The sequence below is a fragment of the Mus caroli genome, unplaced genomic scaffold, assembly GCF_978045245.1.
Source record: "Mus caroli unplaced genomic scaffold, Mus_caroli_1 scaffold_11, whole genome shotgun sequence".
In the NCBI taxonomy this organism is placed as follows: domain Eukaryota; kingdom Metazoa; phylum Chordata; class Mammalia; order Rodentia; family Muridae; genus Mus; species Mus caroli.
This window is the reverse complement of record NW_028227266.1, coordinates 6,396,551-6,415,557: the sequence shown is the minus strand read 5'-3', so window position 1 is coordinate 6,415,557 and position 19,007 is coordinate 6,396,551. Positions and strand designations below refer to the sequence as shown.

Genomic DNA, 19,007 nt, shown 5'->3' with positions numbered 1-19,007 from the left:
TTTTTTTTAAAACAACACAGAGGAGATGCCAGATGTGAAGGACAAAAGAATTTGGGTTAGTGAGCTCAGAGTTGCAGAGAGGGTAAAATATTTGCAAAAGAAATATCTAAAAACGTGAACAAAAACTCAAACCTCAAACACTAAACAACAACAACAAAATCCTTATTTCTGCTTGACACTAACAAAGCTGAATGTCACTTATTTATGAAGTAGATATTTTAACATGATAAAATACAAAAGATCAAAATAATAAAATTTAAAACAATCAAAAGATGCTAAGAAAACTGTCTCATATGCACCTTACACACACCAAACACAAGGTTTAAATATAAACCTCTGACTTCAAAGCCACAGTCTGCCTTGGGCTTGTAGCAATATGGAAAATGTTTTATGTTTATGCATTTCCGTTGAAAACAAAAGAATGTTCAAATTCTTTGAAATGTAATAGGTCATTTTTTATATTAGAAAGCTTTATTTTGTTCTAACTTTTAAGTTCATAATCCCACTTCTGGGATCTAGTCTAGGGAATTAGGATGATATGGAATACAAAAAAAAAAAAAAAAATCTGCTGTGAGCTAGCCACAGCAATACTTTAATCAAAAGTCAAAGTTAGTGGCATTGAGGAGTTGCTCAGTGGTTGGAGCACCTGCCACATAAGAATAAGGATTGGAGTTCAGATCCCCAAATACAGCCTATACCAGGTGGGTGTGATACCCACCTGTAATTCCAGTTCTGAAAGGCAGAAAAAGAGATTTGTCAGATGACTGATATTGGGTTTGAGGGAGAGAGAGCATGCCTCAACTTCTAGATTTCTCTCTGGGGAATCTAAAGCATGAGGTGTTGGTTCAGGTGGACAGAATTTTTTCTTTCATGAGTTTATCAGCACATGCATTTGTTATTTTACTTGAGATGTTTGATTTTATAATGATTACTCCAAATATTAAACCTACATCCAATTTTTAGAAATCCAAAATTTGTATTTTTATAAATCTGCAATTTGCTTAATTTAATCATTCAACTATATCAAAACATACTTAATTATATTTAAAATAATGTAACTCATTAAGAGACATTGAGGCAGAAGCCAGGGAATCAAATGCATTACAGGAAAAGAAAAATGAGCGTTCATTCAACTAGCAACATTCCAGCCAACTTCACAGCTTGAAAATAACTTGGACTTTTTCTTCCGTTCAAATATTCTCAGAGTCCAAGAAAGACAAGTTGTCTTCGGAATAGGGAATAGTGGGGCCAGCAGTGTATGAAATATAGAATGGGGACTTCCTGTTTTAGAAAACTACTTTTCTGAAGTTCACTCACTTGACTGTATTCTCTTCCAATTCTGTGGGAAGATTGGTTAAAACGATGATATCATTTTACTACCCCTCTTTTATATATAAATTAGAATTCTTTACATATATGTCAACCAGGGCTCAATTGTGGAGAACTGGTAACTCTCCTTTAAGCAAGGTGTATTGTATGAAAACAGTTAGCAAAAGTGAGGCAGCATATGCAGTGTGATTGCTCAAGAATGGCTTTCAAGAACAAACTCTAGAAATACAAAACACAAAGCTTATGATTTTCAAAGCAAGCCATCAAGGCCAGAAGCTAACTAGGAGGTCATAACTAGAGATTACTACTGTGTGATGCCAAGGAAGCCATCCTCATCTCAAGTTCCCTGTGATGACTGCCAGACCCAGAATGTATCTGAGTCTGCTCTGATTTGAATTAGCAACGTACAAGCAATATGCCTACTTCTTGAGCCACATCAAGCCAGGGACTGAGCAACAAGACATGTGTTAAGACTGCTGGGAAGAAGAAAGAAGAAAAAAAGCGCCTTCATGTCTCTGCTGGCAAAGAAAGGGCAATGCTTTACCCTTCTGCTCACTTCTGGCATCATACCACATGCTCCAGCTTCAAGTGGCCAAACTCAAAGTGTGGCAGCACCCAGACTGAAAGAGAGCCTTAGAAATAAAAAGGTTGGTTTTCTATCAGCAAAGAAAAGCACTACACTGAAGAATAGTGTGACAACTTATATGTTCTGTCTCTGTGTACTTTGCATCTGCACAGACCCAGTCAACAGATAGTGACCAAAAGCCTCAGTGTAACAAGGAAGGTATATGATGGCCATGCAGTGTCATGTCTACAGACAAAACTACAGGCATTCCCTGCTGAAGTATGAAGTTTCCCAGTCTTTCTGTGTGACTACTCTGTTCCCAGCACTGTTAGGAGGATGTGGGACCTTCAGGAGGTGGCACCTCACTGGAGGAAGCAGGTCCCTGAGGGTGGGGGCTTGAAGTTTTACAGCTCTGCTTTCTTCCTAGTTTCTAACTACCTGAGGCAATGTGACTAGATGCTGCCCCCAGCAGTTAGCATGCCTTCTCTGTCATTCTGAGCCATATCCTGTTGAAATTCTAAGTTTTGAAGCCTAAATAAACTCTTCTCTACTTAAGGTGCTTCTTAACAGGTATTTTAATCACAACAGGAAGAAAAACAACTGATGCACTGATCTCCAAAGAGGAAACTCAAAAGAACCCTCATCAGTCACACTGGGCACCAAAGTTGCTTGCATCGATTAGAAAACACTCACACTGCTGTATTAGAGATGAGGAAGCAGCATTAGCTCATATTATTAAGCATGTTCAAAACAATACAAGGTGTTGTCTATGTCTAAGTGATGGTCTACAGTGACAACTCCATAGTAAAAGTGCTGCCTGTAGCAGCGAAAAGAGCAGATCTTGGATTCCCATAAGCAATGTAAATGCCAGGTGTATGTGGTGATACAACAGTAATTCCAGCAGACAGCAGACTCCCAGATCTCATGCTTCCTAGCAAGACAAGCTAGTTGATGAGTTCAATATTTGAGAGAAATACCTTGCCTCAAAGAGTAACATAAAGAGGAATCAAGGACGATTCCTGAAACTAACCATGAGCCTCCACATGTATGCAAATATGCCTTCACACAGGCATACATACCATACACATGTGAAAAGAAGAAAAGGAACAGGAAAGACTGCAGTGGCATTCTATAAATGTCTTCTTTCTTTTCTTTTGCTTCTTCCCTGAGCCAGCATCTAGACTGGCTCAGGTCCCCAAGATGCCACAGTGATGCTCAGGTTCCTTACTAAGATCACAGTCTTTAGTGGCTTCCTATGCCACAGCCAGTGGAGAGATGCTGGAGAAAATCTCCAGATTCCAAGTAACTCCTCATTGCGCACATTTCAGACCAGCAAGTTTAGCTAAAATAGAATCTAGAAAATGCCATCTGGTCTTCTCAACTGCACAGAAGCCAGTGCATCAGAAGGAAGACAGGATGGATGCGGGTGAGGCATTGCCATAACCATAATTAAGATGTGTCTGGAGCATAATCTTTCAGGATGCTGCCTGCTGCGGCTGTAATACCTTCCCTGCCATTTTTGAATCATATCCTGTTGAACTTTGACAGCTAAAGTTCTGTTAGCCACTAACAGAGGTTAAGTTCTGAGGAGAGCATCACAGGAGAACATCGCTATTGTATCAAAGGAGTAGAGTTGACCAGAGTCACATCAGTGAGGAAAGATAAATGATCGTCAAGCAAACTGAGCCCTAAACAGCTGCAGTGTGACCCCTTTCCATACCTAGCACAATTTCAGTCCACTTAACCCACTCCAAGGCATCATGGGTGTTCTAATTACACTTTGTTTAATTAATGTAAGATGCTGTAATTTACCTTCATTTGGTATTTCAAAGTAATGGTTTTCCAGATAATTTCTCCATTGTTTCCTGGTAAATTGTTCTTCCATCCTGGATTGATTCTTCTTTAACACCAGAACGTGTTTTGGTATCGGTAGCACTCCCAAAATACAGTACACTCAGAGGGGAAATCAAGGCATTTAGGGGCGTTACAGCTTAGGGCTGTAAATTGAGGGGTTCAGAGGCAATTTCTTTCAGGGATTTGATCTCTAGCAACGTGGGTGGGTGGAGGGGATGGTGAGCAGGAGGGAAATAGGGTAAGTATGTCAGGCAGTCACAATCCCGGGGAAATTTTAAAATTAATTTGTCTTGTTATAATGTGTTGACAGATTAGTTACTGGAAAGATACCGAGCCAGAAGACTCCGTAGAAACAGTCCGAACCAGAGGGAATGAGTCATTCGTCATGTTGACGGGATTGGAAGGCAACACACTCTATCACCTCACAGTCAGGGCTTACAATGGAGCCGGCTATGGGCCACCCAGCAGGGAAGCAAGCGCCACCACAAAGAGGCACCGTAAGTGACCTGGGATTTTGTTTGTTTGAAAGCCACATGATCAGAAGCGATGCAAAGTGCATAATAAGCAGAGAAGGGAGCCTTGTTTCAGAGCTCAGATCTGAATTCCAAAACCAGCTCAAAAATTTTTCCCATTCCCAGTCTGTAAAGGTTATCATCCTGTGAAACAAGGCTAAGCGATTTTGACACAGAAGGGAGATAAAAGGATTCAAGTTCAAAAGCTCAGTGGAGTAGCTATTAAAAATGACACTCCTGGAGCAAAACCCCCCTCCTCTGATTCCAGCTGGAGGGAAGCCTATGGAGCCAGCCAACTACCAGGCACATGGAAGGCAGGAATCCTCAGGACTGAAAGGAAGAAAGGCTTTTCAGCTAGTGGTTCACTTTGGTGTGTTTATCTTGCAGCCCCTAGGGAGCCGCCTGGCAACCTCCGGTGGGAGCAGCAGGGCTCCCAGGTTTCCCTAGACTGGGAGCCAGTCAGACCCCTAGCCAATGAGTCTGAAGTCATGGGTTACAAGGTTAGTGTCTCTTCATTCTTGGAACAACATATATCTCAGAACTGTGGCTGTGATTGGGGATTGGAGTGGGGGGACGTGAATGAGACATCAAAAATTGACTGCTAAGTCTTTGCTTTTCTTCTTAGTTGTGTTAGCTCGAATAGATATGTGTAATAGGTTGAGCCTTTTTCCTTTTACCATCAGTGTCCATTTTCTCACCTATTCCTTTCTCATTGGCTCTTTCTGTTCCCCTTCACCAGCTCTCAACCTTCCTAAGGCTGACCCTTTAATACAATTCCTCATGCTGTTGTGACACCTGTCCAACTATAAAGCTATTTTTCCGTTTCTACCTCATAACTTTAATTTAGCTACTCTTATAAATCACAAAGTAAATATTTTGTATGCAGAATATCTGATATGTGACCTCTGTGAAAGGTCATTTTACCCTCAAAGGGGTCATGCTACCCTAGTGGAGAACCACTGCCTTAAACAATTCTACTTCTAATTTATTTTCATATATACATTCATGGTTTTTTATTTTGTTTTATATTTTTATAGAAGACTCTATGACCCACGAATGGGAAGGAAATACGGCATTTGTCTTTGTGCAATTGGCTTAACTTGCTTAACACAATTTGTTCTAGTGGCATCCATTTTCCTGCAAACGACATAGAGAAAAGGAAATTTCATTGCATGTATTTCCCTGATCCAGTCCTCTGATGTTGCACATCTAAATTGTTTCCATAATTTATCTAGCATGGATAGCATCACTGATATGCAATTATCTCTGAGATGTCTCAACTTAGAGACATACTTTTGGCAAATCCATGCCAGACAACTGGATCATATGAAAGACCTTTTGATTGTATTGTGTCTGTCTAAGAATGAATGCTTGCCTGTGGTGTGGGAGGCAACAGCCAAACTCAGTTCCAAAACCACAAGGCATCTGAAAGAAAAGAGTAGAATAAAACAACAGGATCCTGAATTCAGTCTGAATGCACACAGCCCTGTAGCACCTGCAGGACCCTGGAATGTAAACTTTGTTGGCAGATGACAAAACCTGGGCCTCTAAAACTGAACAGGATGGTTTTCTGTTAAAAACAAAAATAAAACAGAAGAGTAAAGTACTAAGGCGAGCACATCAAATAGGAAGGATTGCATAGAGAAACATCGGGCTACAAAAGGACACATTTCATGGGTATCTTGCCTTGGATTTATAGGCAGTCTGGCGTGAAAATCTCTACACAACCTGACAAACAACTTTGTTTAAAAATATATACGACATATGGGTTGATGTGTCCTAATTTCTAACTTCTGTTTCATATCATCAGAGTTTAACATTGAATTCTGTGCAGAATTACCAGTTGAATATTATTTATGATAGGTTTGAAATTTTTTTCATGTCAATATTTAGGCTAACAACCATTATGATTTTGGTTTTCAACCAAAAATACTGACATATTTTGTGCATAAAGTAGTAGAAGTCTTAAACTTACAACAGACACATTTACAAATAGAATATATATCCATATATATTCATGAATATGTGTAAAGCCATTTTCTACTAATACAAAAAGCAACTTACAGTGTTTCTTAACTGAAAATAATATTGATCACAGACAGTCTCACACTGAAACACATACACATACTCAGCACTGACTCTAATCCTCAGACATATACAATTTCATCTTTTGAGGAGGTGGTTGGATCATTTTCTGGATCCTTCCATAAGCTCTCCTATTTTCACATCTTCCACTAAGAGACCACATCCTTTGAACTCACCCTTCAAAGCAGGTATACTCTTTAATAATAAGGGGAAAGTATTTTAAGAGTACTGGCAGACCATTAAAGAACAAATCTAACAGCATAAGAAATAGACAAACAACCTTGCAAATTAGAAAAGCAATGTAGAATGCTTGAAAACACATGATACAAACACAAAGCTCACATGACTACCTAGAAGGTTGGTATCTTAAGCGCTCCTCCAGAGAGCCTGAGTTCTAAATGGCTAAAGAGACTATGTTGAGCTGGGTGTACAATTCCCCAAGTATTCTAGTTCCATCTCATTTCTGGGGCTGTTATACAATACCAAACAGAAGCAACTTAAAGAAGAAAGTGAGTCTGGAGCTCCTAATTCTACTGTAAAGGACAGGCCAAAGCAGAAACTTGAACCATCATATCCACACTTAAAACCAGAGAAAATATATTTGTGGATCCTTCCTGTTTGCTTTCTTTCAGGTACATTGTTTCGATATATATATATATATATATATATACACACACATATATATTTATATATGTATATATATTTCAGTAACAGAAATTCTTGCCTGAAGAATAGTATAGCCCAGAATTGGTTGGATCTTTCAACATCAATTAACAACCAAGAAAACCCCCCATCAATATGTCCACAGGCAAGCTTGAACTTGATAATTACTTATTGAGACTCCCTTCCCAGGTGATTCCGGGTTGTGTCAAATTAGCAATTAAATCAACCAGCATGCCCAATGACACTCAGATCTCTTTGCTACCATCTAGCCCAGTGTGTTTGTATTTGTTCAACCCCTATACTTTGGATGCCATGAGGAATCTCCCAGCAATGTGGAGCATCGTGAAGACAAGAACACTCATCCTCAACACCCTTAGAAGAGCTGGATAAGTTCAGTAATTTCAACTCAGCCAGAAACATCTCACACAATTATCTTGTTTATGGCTAGTATCCAATATTTGTCTTTTTCAGCATGACTTCGCTATGTGTTGGGATGTGACAGATAACGATTATAACAGATAACGATAAGTCAAGTCAGACAGACTTCAGTTCAAATCTTACTTGCATAATTTTGAATAATATTCTTAAACTTCTGAGTTTCATTTTCGTCAGTTAAAACTGGTAAAAATGGCATTAGCATTATTTATGCTACACCATTATCTTAAGGATTAGATAATTTATACAAAATAATTTGGTGTTTAAGAAACCTATATTGAAATATAGTTGCTATTTTTTTTATTGGAGGAGACTACACTACTAAGGGGGAAAATGTTAAGGATAATAATAATAGAAACTGACAATTCCTATTTTCTATTGGTGAGGACCACACTGTCACTTTAGAATATCTTCTTGCTGGGGAAGAGCCTCCAACATAGCTCATTTTAGTTGTATACATGCACAAAAGTAGGAACATGTTGTGAAATGTCATTTTTATTTTCATTTTCTTCAATGAATTACACACCCTTAAATTCCTGAGGGAAAAGAGCTGGATAAAGGAAGCTGCCAATAACATGTGGAGTCAGACTTCCCACTCACTCTTTTGCAATTAAGCCTTATTAAAACTTCCGCTAGCTCAGGAAAACTGTGGACACAAAAAGACCCTTGATAAGAAGGCTTCCCATTATTCAGTGGGCATAGTGCAGTATTCTCCTGACACAGGCACCATAAAACAAATATAGCAGGAAACAATAACTAAGAACATGAACAAAGAGATGTAACCTAGAGAACACACACTTGGAACATGACTCTGAGAATAACTCAGTCTGGGCATGGGTCTCCATACTGTGGTTAGACATCTGCAGGCAAGTGCATGCAAACATAAGTGGTACTCAGAAGGAATGGGGAGCAATACCTCCTGTGTGATTCTAGCTCTATTCCAGAAAGTTTATAACCAGGCTGAGAGTGATACCAGGGTCTTGACATACCATCTGCCCATAAACATGGAAGATCTACAAAGTAGAACACACTAGACATTTTCCTTTCTACGGGATCATGTAATGCCACGCTAAACTATTAAACCAGAGTTTCCTTCTGGCATTCTTGGAAAATTCAAGTTAGAGGTATCTTGGTATTTAAGGAAATTGAGAGTGGGACTTTTGATCTTACAAAGTCCTCCTTTCTCCCCAGAAAATTATACTCAGAGTAGACTCAGGCTGTCTGAATGAATTCAGGGCAAGAGCCCCATGCTATGACTCAGAAGACAAACATTTATCACTTTCTGACTGTGCCTAGAAAGTCTTTTCTTTCTTTTTTTTTTTTTTCTAGATTAAAGTCCCCTTTACTATATATTTCTGTCTCTACTTTCCAAACTGATTCATAGCTAGGAAGTGTAAGCACTAATCAGTTACAAAATTTACTAATTACAAATGGCCCATCAATGTACATTGAGATTTTCTCTTGCTTTCACAATTTAGTTGTGAGCTAAGACCTTCTGTTACCTGAGAGCTTTGTGCCCTGAGAGTTCTTTCACATCTGATGAAATTGGAACACCCACACCCATATTTCTCTATTTCAACAGAGACTTAATGGGTCAAAGGATATGACACCTTGGACCTTGATAGTCAGGTAGCCCATCTGCATATGTGAGCCTGTAGTCCCAGTGAATTACTATGTCTCAAAAAAGATGGCACATGGACAGCTCTTGGAAAATAACACGCCAGGTTGACCTCTTGCTTCTGCATTCATATGCACACAAACCTGAACATTTCACCCTGCTCACCCAAAAGTTTGATTTTTCTAGGGTTTATTTTGTCGCATGCAAGCTAGTTCAAAATCAAACCATGTTTTCTATATGAACTTGAGTGTTTGTGTTTGTGTGTGTGTGTGTGTGTGTGTGTGTGTGCATATGTGTGTGATTTATTTTGCTTCAAGAACATGACATTTAAACAATGTTACATAGCAGTCAACAATTGTGGTGATAGAGCTGAGTTTCTCTTACTATCTTGTGTGATCAGGTCCCATGCTTGATTTTTGTCATATGCTTTTGCCCTTTCTGCTCTCCTGAGAAAATTATGAAATAGTAGGTACTATTTCTACAAACAAAGAGTGGATTTGGGTTGGGATAGGTCAGTAATTTACCCAGTCAGGTAGATTGGGGTATTGGTTTAGTTTGGCTTCAGAGAAGATTGTTTTGAATCCATATTTGCATAATGACAAAACCACTGCTATTCCCATTAGGCAAGGCAATCACAACACCAATAATTATGAAAATGCATACAAACAATGGGAATGAATAAAAATGCATTAGTGTATCTTAAGTGCTGCTGTTTGGTGATTATACCCTTCCCACCATAATAGACTATTATTGGAGGCAAAAGCATAAGAGCATAGCATACTAAACAGTTCGAAAATAACCAATGAACCAACCACCTAAGGAATTCCCCATCCTAGTTAGCCACAACCTTTATGAAGGATCTCACGGCCTCTGTAGCCTCAGTTATGTGAACAACAGGACAATATTGTGTCCAGATTTGTGTTTCTGTTCTCTATCCAAGTGTTTTGAATTGTGAAATTATGGACACATGTCAAAATTAACTCTTAACCCCCTGTCATCCGAATGCAATTTAATCAGTATAAAACCTCTGCTAAAATTAAAAAAAAGAGAGAGAGAGTAAAATTTTGACTCTCATGGTCATTTCCTACATTTAGCATTTTATTTTAAATGTTTAGCAACTTTCTCCTTATACTTTCCATTTGGGGAGCTTCCATGTCATCCTGTGCCTTGCTGTGTCTCCAAGCTCATGTTGTCTTCTAGTACATGTCACCCTCAATTGTCACTGCTAATTGTGTCACTGATTTTAGAGGGACCACCATGAGCAGGGAGAGCATCAGCTCCTGTGCTAGGTTTTAATGAGAAGGCTTCAACTTTTATTCGTGACTTCTTACTACCTACTTCTCTAATCTAGTTCTGTTTTTCATGTGTCCTATCCATTTCAAGAATACCATGCCTTCTTATTTAAGAGGGTATTTTTTCCTTATTTTCAATCATCTCTTATATCTGGAAATCTTCATCTGGTAAATTCTGTATGTATTTGTAGATATTTTAGTTATTGTTATTTTACTGAGTTGCTGTAGATCAGGATGGCCTTGAACTAAGGACAATTTTTCTGCCATGCTCTCTCAAATACAAGGATTACTGGTGTGAACCACCATGTCTGCTTTCAATTTATCTTCAAACACTGAGCTTAGGCACTTCAACTTCTTCCCTTGAATCTACACAGGTAATACTCTCTTTCTGCATTACCTGTGCCCCTACATATACTTCTGGCTCAGTGTGTTATATCTGCAGCACATTTGCTCATGTGTCAAAGCAGTGGAGTGCAGTACCTAACTCAGAGTGTAATGTATAGTAGTCAGTGAAGAAATATTTACAATGTCCAACTGAATAACAAATAATTCAAGCCTCTGTTATTGCCCACAGGTTTTTTATAGGCAAGAGGGTCACAGCAAAGGTCAAGTTATTGAGACACAGAAACCTCAAGCAGTAGTGCCTCTACCTGAGGCTGGAGTCTACATTATTGAAGTTCGAGCGTACAGTGAAGGAGGAGATGGAACAGCTAGCTCCCAAATCAAGGTACCTTCATATTCAGGTAAGTTCAACATAGCAGGCTCACTTTAGTAGACTTCACTGACACTGGAGGTCCTAAATCTTTTTGATATTGAAGGATGGCAGAATTCAGAAAATTTTTAGGTATTTTTCTTCTTTGAATTCCATGCCATTCTGCAATCAGCATAAATGACACCTGCAAACTAGAAAGCAGGTGATGTTTTCATCAGTACACACTGTTTATAAAGTTCTTTGCCTAACCTGGGCTAAGTAATAACTAGCCACTTGGCTTTTAAAAGTTGTTTAGTATACCTGCATCTCTATTAGCATGATTATTCTATGAAATGAAAGGGAACGTATTGGGAGGCAGAGGCAGGCAGATTTCTGAGTTCGAGGCCAGCCTGGTCTACAAAGTGAGTGCCAGGACAGCCAGGGCTACACAGAGAAACCCTGTCTCGAAAAACCAAAAAAAAAAAAAAAAAAAATTTAGAAAGGGAACGTACAGGGAAGTATTTTATATTTTAAAACTAATATTTATTGAGTTCTAAACCTATGACATATTGCAGTCTTCATTACTGTTACCATGTAATGGGTGAGTGTATAATGATTTATTTGTCTGCAATTTCAAAAGCAAAGGGCATGCCTCGTGATGCCACAGAAGGCTCTGTCTGTGGCTTATCTCATGAATACATTCATCACATAGAAACAAGCCAAAGGCAGTGTTCATGATTTTATTTTGATGACTCAGACAGAGAATGATAGCAAATAGAGCCGAGGAAAGAGTAACCCTGGACTTTGAAGGAAAGCTCTTGACACAGTGCTTGATTAATCCAAATTCCAGACTGAAAGTTTACCATTCAAAAAGCATGGAGTGTGACTGAGAAGAGCCTGTGCACCCAGCACAACCTTAGGCCCCTCCTTTGAAAAGAGGGAATGTGAGCAACATACATTGAATGTGCGCATGAAATTCCCAGACCACAAATAAAAATTGTATACTTTTAAAGAATAAAATTCCCCATTTTTAGGGGCCATATATTGGTAAATTTAAGAGAAAGGACAAGTCATATCTTCAGTAATCTAACCACCTCAAATCTCTGAGGGAAGATATAGATTAAGAGAAGAGAAGTAGGTAGGTAGAAAGAGAGAGAGAGAGAGAGAGAGAGAGAGAGAGAGAGAGAGAGAGAGAGAGGATATATAGTTTCATAAGTTAAACAAATAATAGTTAAAATAATAGTTAAGTATAAATGATAAAAATATCTAGAAATCTGCGTAAATTATATATATGGTACGACAAATGGTCCTTTTAAACAAAATAAAACAAAAACAGAAATGGGTGTGGTGGCACATATTTTTTAATCCTAGGACTCTGGAAACAAAGGAAGGCTGATCCCTGAGTTCAAGGCCAGTCTGGTCTACAGAACAAGTTCCAGAACAGCCAGACACAGAGACCTTGTCTTGAAAAACAAAAATGAATCAACAAACCATAAAATGAAAAGACTCTCACAAGAAGTGGAAATTCTGACTTTCTCAGACATCCAGACCTAAAAATTAACATACCTTGAGGTCACATAAAACATCATATATTTTATGCTTCTTTTAAATAAATATTCATTTTTTTGACAGTAAAACTGGTAATAATGTCTTCACATTGAGTAATTTGCAATTAAGCCATTCCTGTGAGGTTCTGAATTTTCAAGAGCAGCTTGAGAGATAACTCAAGGGTCAAGCTTCTACTAACACCAACATAGCATTTTAGCTCATATCACTGTGTGTGTGTGTGTGTGTGTGTGTGCTCATGTGTACATATGCACATATATATCTAGAGGCCCAATGTTGGTGTTTAGTATTTTCCTCTATTGCTCTCTATCTCAGTCATGTACTCGTGAAAAGACACAATGAATATGACAAATTTTATGAAAGAGAGCATTTAATTGGGGCTTGCTTGTAGTTTCAGAGACTTAGTCCCTTATCATCATGGCAGGGAGCATGGAAGCGTGAAGGCTGACACAGTGATGGAGAATTGGCTGAGAGTTCTAGATCCAAATCCACTTGAAACATCAAAGCTCATGCCAAGTGACACACTCCCCCAACAAGACCATACCTACTCTACAAGGCCACACTTCCTACGCTTTCAAATAGTGCCACTCACTGGTAATCAAACATTCAAATCTATGAGCCTATGGGAGCCATTCTTATCCACACCACCACACTCTCCAACTTCTCTTTGCAATGTTTAAGCATTTCCTATCTGAATATGAAGTAATTATCAAACCCTGTTTCCATTCCCCCCTTTCAACTCCTCCCTTAGCTCATACTACCTCCATTTTTCACCCCAATATTAGGTACTCTTTTTTGAAACCCACTGAGTCTACTCAATGCAGCAATGTTGTGCAGGGGTTATCTACTGGAGTATGGGGCAACATCCCTAAAGAAAATTGACTCTCCCTCAGCCAATGGAAAGCATTGCAGAAGAGGGGCGAAGCAAGGTTGGAAAAGTCAAACTGTAAATAACTATTGAAAAACAGTATATTTCAGACCTGATGTGATGCTGCTCACATAAGCTCCACCATTCTTCTGAGGACAGGATCTCTTACTTTACCCAGAGTTTGCTGTATTGGCCACCTAGGCTTATCAGCAATTCCCACAGGGTACTGACAGTATCCACAGCTTCCACCTCTATAGCAAAACAGAAGTAAAACCACAGATGCATCCCACCATGCCCAGCTTTCTGTAGTGTGCTAGAGATCCAGTCTTAGTTCCCCTACTGGTGTCTAGCCACTTGGACATTTCACATCTAATACATCATCTTTTGAGTTGAGAATTTCATTGTGTTGAGTTGGAGAGGTTCGTTTTTATCTAAACACAGAGGCTGTTGAGTCATTTGAATAAGGTCAGTCACAAGTTAGGCTTTGATTTTTTCCATTCATGTTTTAATCAACTTGTAATACCTATGAAAATAGCTATTTGGGCAATTCCTAAACTTCAGTGAAATAAAATCTCATTATTTTATCTAACTTAGCCACATAAAACCCAACTGAGGCATGGTTTCATTCTATATGGTCAAAAACAAAGGTTTTAGAAGTTGAAAAGCCTTGCCCAGGTGAAACAGACGGATGGCTTCCAGTCAGGATGCATCTTAATGCGCATTGCTGCTGGCTTGTGGTTGGCTTTCACCTTATTTATTTGGATGTGTTAAGACAACATATCTAATTAGCAGACTTTACTCAGCATCATTAATGCTGACTTCACAAGACCATCATGGAAACTGGACATGTTTTATTTATTTCAGCCCATGCCACTCTATCCAGGTCTGTCATCAAACTTAATTTTCTTATTATGACTCACATATGGTCATGCATTGTACAATCAATATATTTTGCACAGGATGAAGTTACTGTCACATCAATGTTACAAATTGACAAAGAGATAAAGACTAACCATTCTGCATGCATGCATGGATGTTTGCATATATGGTTTAGCAGCAAAATTATTCTTTTGCTCTGAAATATGTGGGGAATACATTCAAACTCTTTGTCTATAACGAAACTATATATAATCACTCATGGTGTCACTACGCTCATCCAATCACACAAAATAACTGGAAAAACCATTTTAAAATGTGGGTAATTTTTTTATTCTTAAGATTTTAACCCAGATTCAGTCTCTGTGATGATCTTTGTCAACTAAATATAATCTAGAATGACTTAGAAAGATAACTTTAATGAAGAATTTTCCAGATTAGGTTATCCTATAGTCATTTCTGTGGGGAACCTGTTGTAACTGATGTGGGAAGACCCAGCCTATTGGATAAAACCATATGTATATGTAACCCTGCCATATTCTAGCAGGGCATCCTGGACTGTATGGGAGTAGAAAGACTGCTGAGTAGTAGGCAGGCACACATGCACTCATGTCTTTCCACTCTCAACTGCGCATGCACAATGACTAGCTATTTCAAACTTCTGCCATCATGACTTGTCTGCAGCAGCAAACTATACTATAGATTTGTAAGCTTTTCTTCCTTAATTCACCTTTTGTCTGGGTTATTTCATCACAGCAACAAGAAAGAAAACTAAGTCACTGTTTTGAGAGACAAAATCCAGGGAGCATCCAGACCTACAAATCGTCAGTCAACCCAGTACTTTAATCACATTCATTTTTTTATTTTCTTTATACTTTTTGTTTATAGGTTATAATATATTTACATTTCTCCCTTGCCTTTCTTCCCTGCAGACCCCATATATTCCTCTTTATGGTCCCCAAAATTCATGGGCTCTTTTTTCACTAACTGTTGAGTAGTACTTTTTCTCATCTGCAACAGGAAGATCATGCTATATTGCCACATAGGACTATTATAAGGATCATGAAAGATAGTATGTATTAAAGGTTTATTAACATGTTTGGCATATAGGATGTAGTCACATCAATCACTCTGATATTTCCAAGTAGCTCTAGCTTCAACAGATATTCCTGAAGTTACTGTCTAAAATGGCTCTTAATTTACTAGCATTATGAGTTTTCAAACCACTTCAGATCAATCAACTCAGACCAGTTAGTTCAATTCATTCAACTGCATGTGATAACCTGATCTCATGAAAGTACTTCTAAGTGTACGAATCATAGATACAAGATTGCCCCTTTTTTTGCCAGCTCTGGAAAGATAGAATTTAAGCTTGCTCTGCTGAAATAGTTGAAAACCATGACTATAGTAAATAAAGTGTTTTATTAAATTTTATTATTTGTGGAATATTATGAATTCATGTCTCATCATACTCATTATACTAATTATCTTTTTCCAGTTCTTGAACCATTTAAGCTTGACAACAATGATTTCATTCCCATCCCTTTCCCTTAAAATACTTCCTACCTGTGCACCACTAGTAAAAATCAACCATTTTCATTGTTAGGTTTGTTTGTTAGAAGTTGTTTAGCTTTTCAATACATTTTTTCAGATAAAATTCTCCTTTCTTGTGAAGGCAGAGACCTCAGACAATGCCTTATTCCATAGCAGAGCAGTGCCATGGGACAGAGGACCAGTCCTGTCGCCCATCATGCCTGAGAACGTTTATTTGACAAGTGGCTTCATTGGAGGCTTCTCTTTTGTTCACAGGTGGGAAAATCACAAGCGCTCAGTCAACCCTGCACTCTCTCTCCAAGTGGTCCTCAGTAACACTGCTCTTGGCTTTGATGCTTCCTTCCAGTTCCTGGTGAAAGCTACTCATGCAGTGAGGTTTTCTTTGCTTTAGCTTGAGAAAGCGGCAGCAGACAGAACGCAGAATGAATGGAGACTGGGTTCCTGAGAAAAGCTTTGAACACACACACGGGACTACAGATGGTGCCCTCTCAGGAGTTTTGGGGGAGAATAGGAGTTACCCATCAGGCTTCTCTGGGGATTTTGTAAATGGAGAGGACAGTTCTTAGTCCAATAAAATATGCAGATTGTATGTAATGAAATTTTGTAAGCACAGGTAATTTCTGTCAGATGTATTCTTAAACTTTTTAATATGTTGGGATTTGATTTTTCTATTTAATGGCTCTGAGTGTCATCCATCCATTGCTGAGGTGGTCTCTATAGCCTGCTCAAAGTCAAACACAAACCCAAGAGAAGAAACATCTTCTCAAGACTTTGTGTCTAGTGTTTTTCAAACTTCCCATTAGATCACTGCTTCAATACAAAACCAGCAGGAAATATACAAAAAAAACCCTTCAGTTATTGGTGTCCATGATAGGGGAAATACGTAAAAGAATTCTCAAAAGCTGTTGTATGACTGAATAAAAAAAAGAAAGGTTTTTTTCAATAGGCCATTGTATATGTGCTCTATAGTAAGGTATTAGGGAATTTAAATTAGAGGAAGCTAAATAGAGAGTGAATACAAACTGAGTTATTGTGTCCCATGGAGTAACATGTGGCCTAACAGCAACCACAGTCCACATGTAATGTCTAAAGATAGTTTAACGTCACAAAAATAATGACTATTGAAAACAGCAGCAGCACAAACCACAGGTGCTAATGTAAAAATGTAAACAGCATGGGACAGGATAACCCATTTCTCTACCTGCTGTCAAGACAGACATAGAATTGAGGGCAAGACTTTCTTCTACATGAAAATGATTGTAAGGATAAGACAAGCTGATGGAAGAAGTAATGAAGCAAATTACTCAAACAAAAAATTCCGACTTTTACGACAGTGTTATTATCATATGTCACCAATGTTTCCCAGCTATCGTAATAAAGAGAGTTTCTTAGGTTCAACGATGTTCTTAAAATTGAGTTGTGTAAACACAGCATGGCCACAGCAGTTCAGTTGGTCTAGCCAAAGTCTGCATTGCTGAATTCCATGGAACTTTCTCCATTGACTAATTTGAGGAGTTAGATTAATTCTAAGAGATAATTGATGGACAAGCTAAGTGAGATCATCCTACTTCCTGAGTGTGTGATAGGACACAGAGCACAAGGACACATCAGGATCGTTTCACACTTATGATGAATCCAGAAATGATACTGAAGATAGCCTCACTTTCAAGAAAGAACCTGAAGGTGCTGGTTACATGGGCAATTCTCATATAGGGACACAAGGTAGATTCTATTGCTTTGTCTTTATATGATCTAAGGCAATTAACTTTATTTACATCTTTAATAACAAACAAAATGAAAACACTGAGCTTAGGTAAATGTCAGTTGGGGAAGTCTATCCTGAATATCCTAAAAGGGGTTTCAGGGTACAGTATAACTCTTTGCATAACTATAACTCTCTAAACAGTTATTCACATTCTGTTTAGAGAGAATTTTGTCCCAGAGAGCTCTTTAGTAAAGGAAAGTCAATATAAAAAGATTATTTTAGTCAACAGACTGTTACAGTAAATACTAAGAGAGTGACTATTCAAGCCTATGAATAATCAAACCACGTGGCCTTTCTCATGTGCATCCAGGGGAGTAGGAGAGGCTGAAGTTCACCAATAAAAGCGAAAGCTGAGCTTCCCAAAGCATGGTGTCACTGCAGGAACAAATCATGCATCTGAAAAACAAATGTAGAATGATATTTTTAGAAGAATATGTTTTTCATAATTGGTAAATTGAGACATTTTCTTCATTTATTGATGCTCTCATTTAGATTACTCAAAAAACTTTAAGAATCAACTTCTTAACTAAATTCTACTAAAACAAAACCCAGTAAAATAAAAATGTCACAACATGGCAAATTCTAATTAATCAATATTATCAAAGAATTGCCTGAATATCCACATATAGAATTTCTGATGTTATATTCTCTCAGAAGTCAGAGATGTGTGGTATTTTTATTCAATATGCACAAAATAAGTATTTTGCATCATGAACCTATTTAAAATAAAGCAGGTTTTCACTGTATGTGTATTTCTGTATCCCACATTTGTTATTTTGTAGCAAGCAAACAACATTCCTGTCAAGGAATATTATTTTCCAACAACAGTACTGAGTAAACCTTTTCTCTGGTGGAATGGTAACCGCACAGTCTTAAGTCACTGCAGAGACTGTATTTTTCTACAATACAATGGGCACACTGAACCATAAGAAAACAGTTCTCCTTAACATGAGACACTTCATGACAGCCAATGTTTTGCATATGTAACTGAAGGCACTGTGGACTCTGTGTCAAACTGTTAAGTATGTTATATACAATCTGTATATATACTATATATAATGGTATATATCATGTGGAGGGCACAGTAAGATAATAGTTCTGTGTACTGTTCTTGTAACAATAGACCTTTTTAATAAATAATTCTGTTTTTATTGACTTCTATCTTCTCTCCTGTCAGCTACATAAAGGTTAATATGTCAAGTAGGCCAGAGAATAGTTACTATGATCGTGATAGCTTCATGTGGAAAACGTTTGTTAAAACTTTACGCACTATTATTTTGGGTTCAAAAATCTCCATAAGGTCTAAGTAGATGACTCAGCAGGTAGAAATGCCA

The 19,007-nt window shown here is 38.1% G+C and overlaps 1 protein-coding gene across 5 annotated transcripts in view; it reads left to right on the top strand.

Annotated features, from left to right (window-relative positions):
• Positions 1–18,762, top strand: part of Cntn5 (contactin 5) — a 1,232,986-nt gene extending 1,214,224 nt beyond the window's left edge. For all 5 annotated transcript variants that reach the window (XM_021171282.3, XM_029481828.2, XM_029481826.2 and 2 more), the window contains 4 exons: positions 4,059–4,245; positions 4,648–4,760; positions 10,928–11,096; positions 16,164–18,762. In XM_021171282.3, the coding sequence (XP_021026941.1) occupies positions 4,059–4,245; positions 4,648–4,760; positions 10,928–11,096; positions 16,164–16,264 (570 nt within the window). In that variant the 3' untranslated portion in view covers positions 16,265–18,762. The remainder of the gene's footprint in view (positions 1–4,058; positions 4,246–4,647; positions 4,761–10,927; positions 11,097–16,163) is intronic.
• Positions 18,763–19,007: the final 245 nt, after the last annotated feature.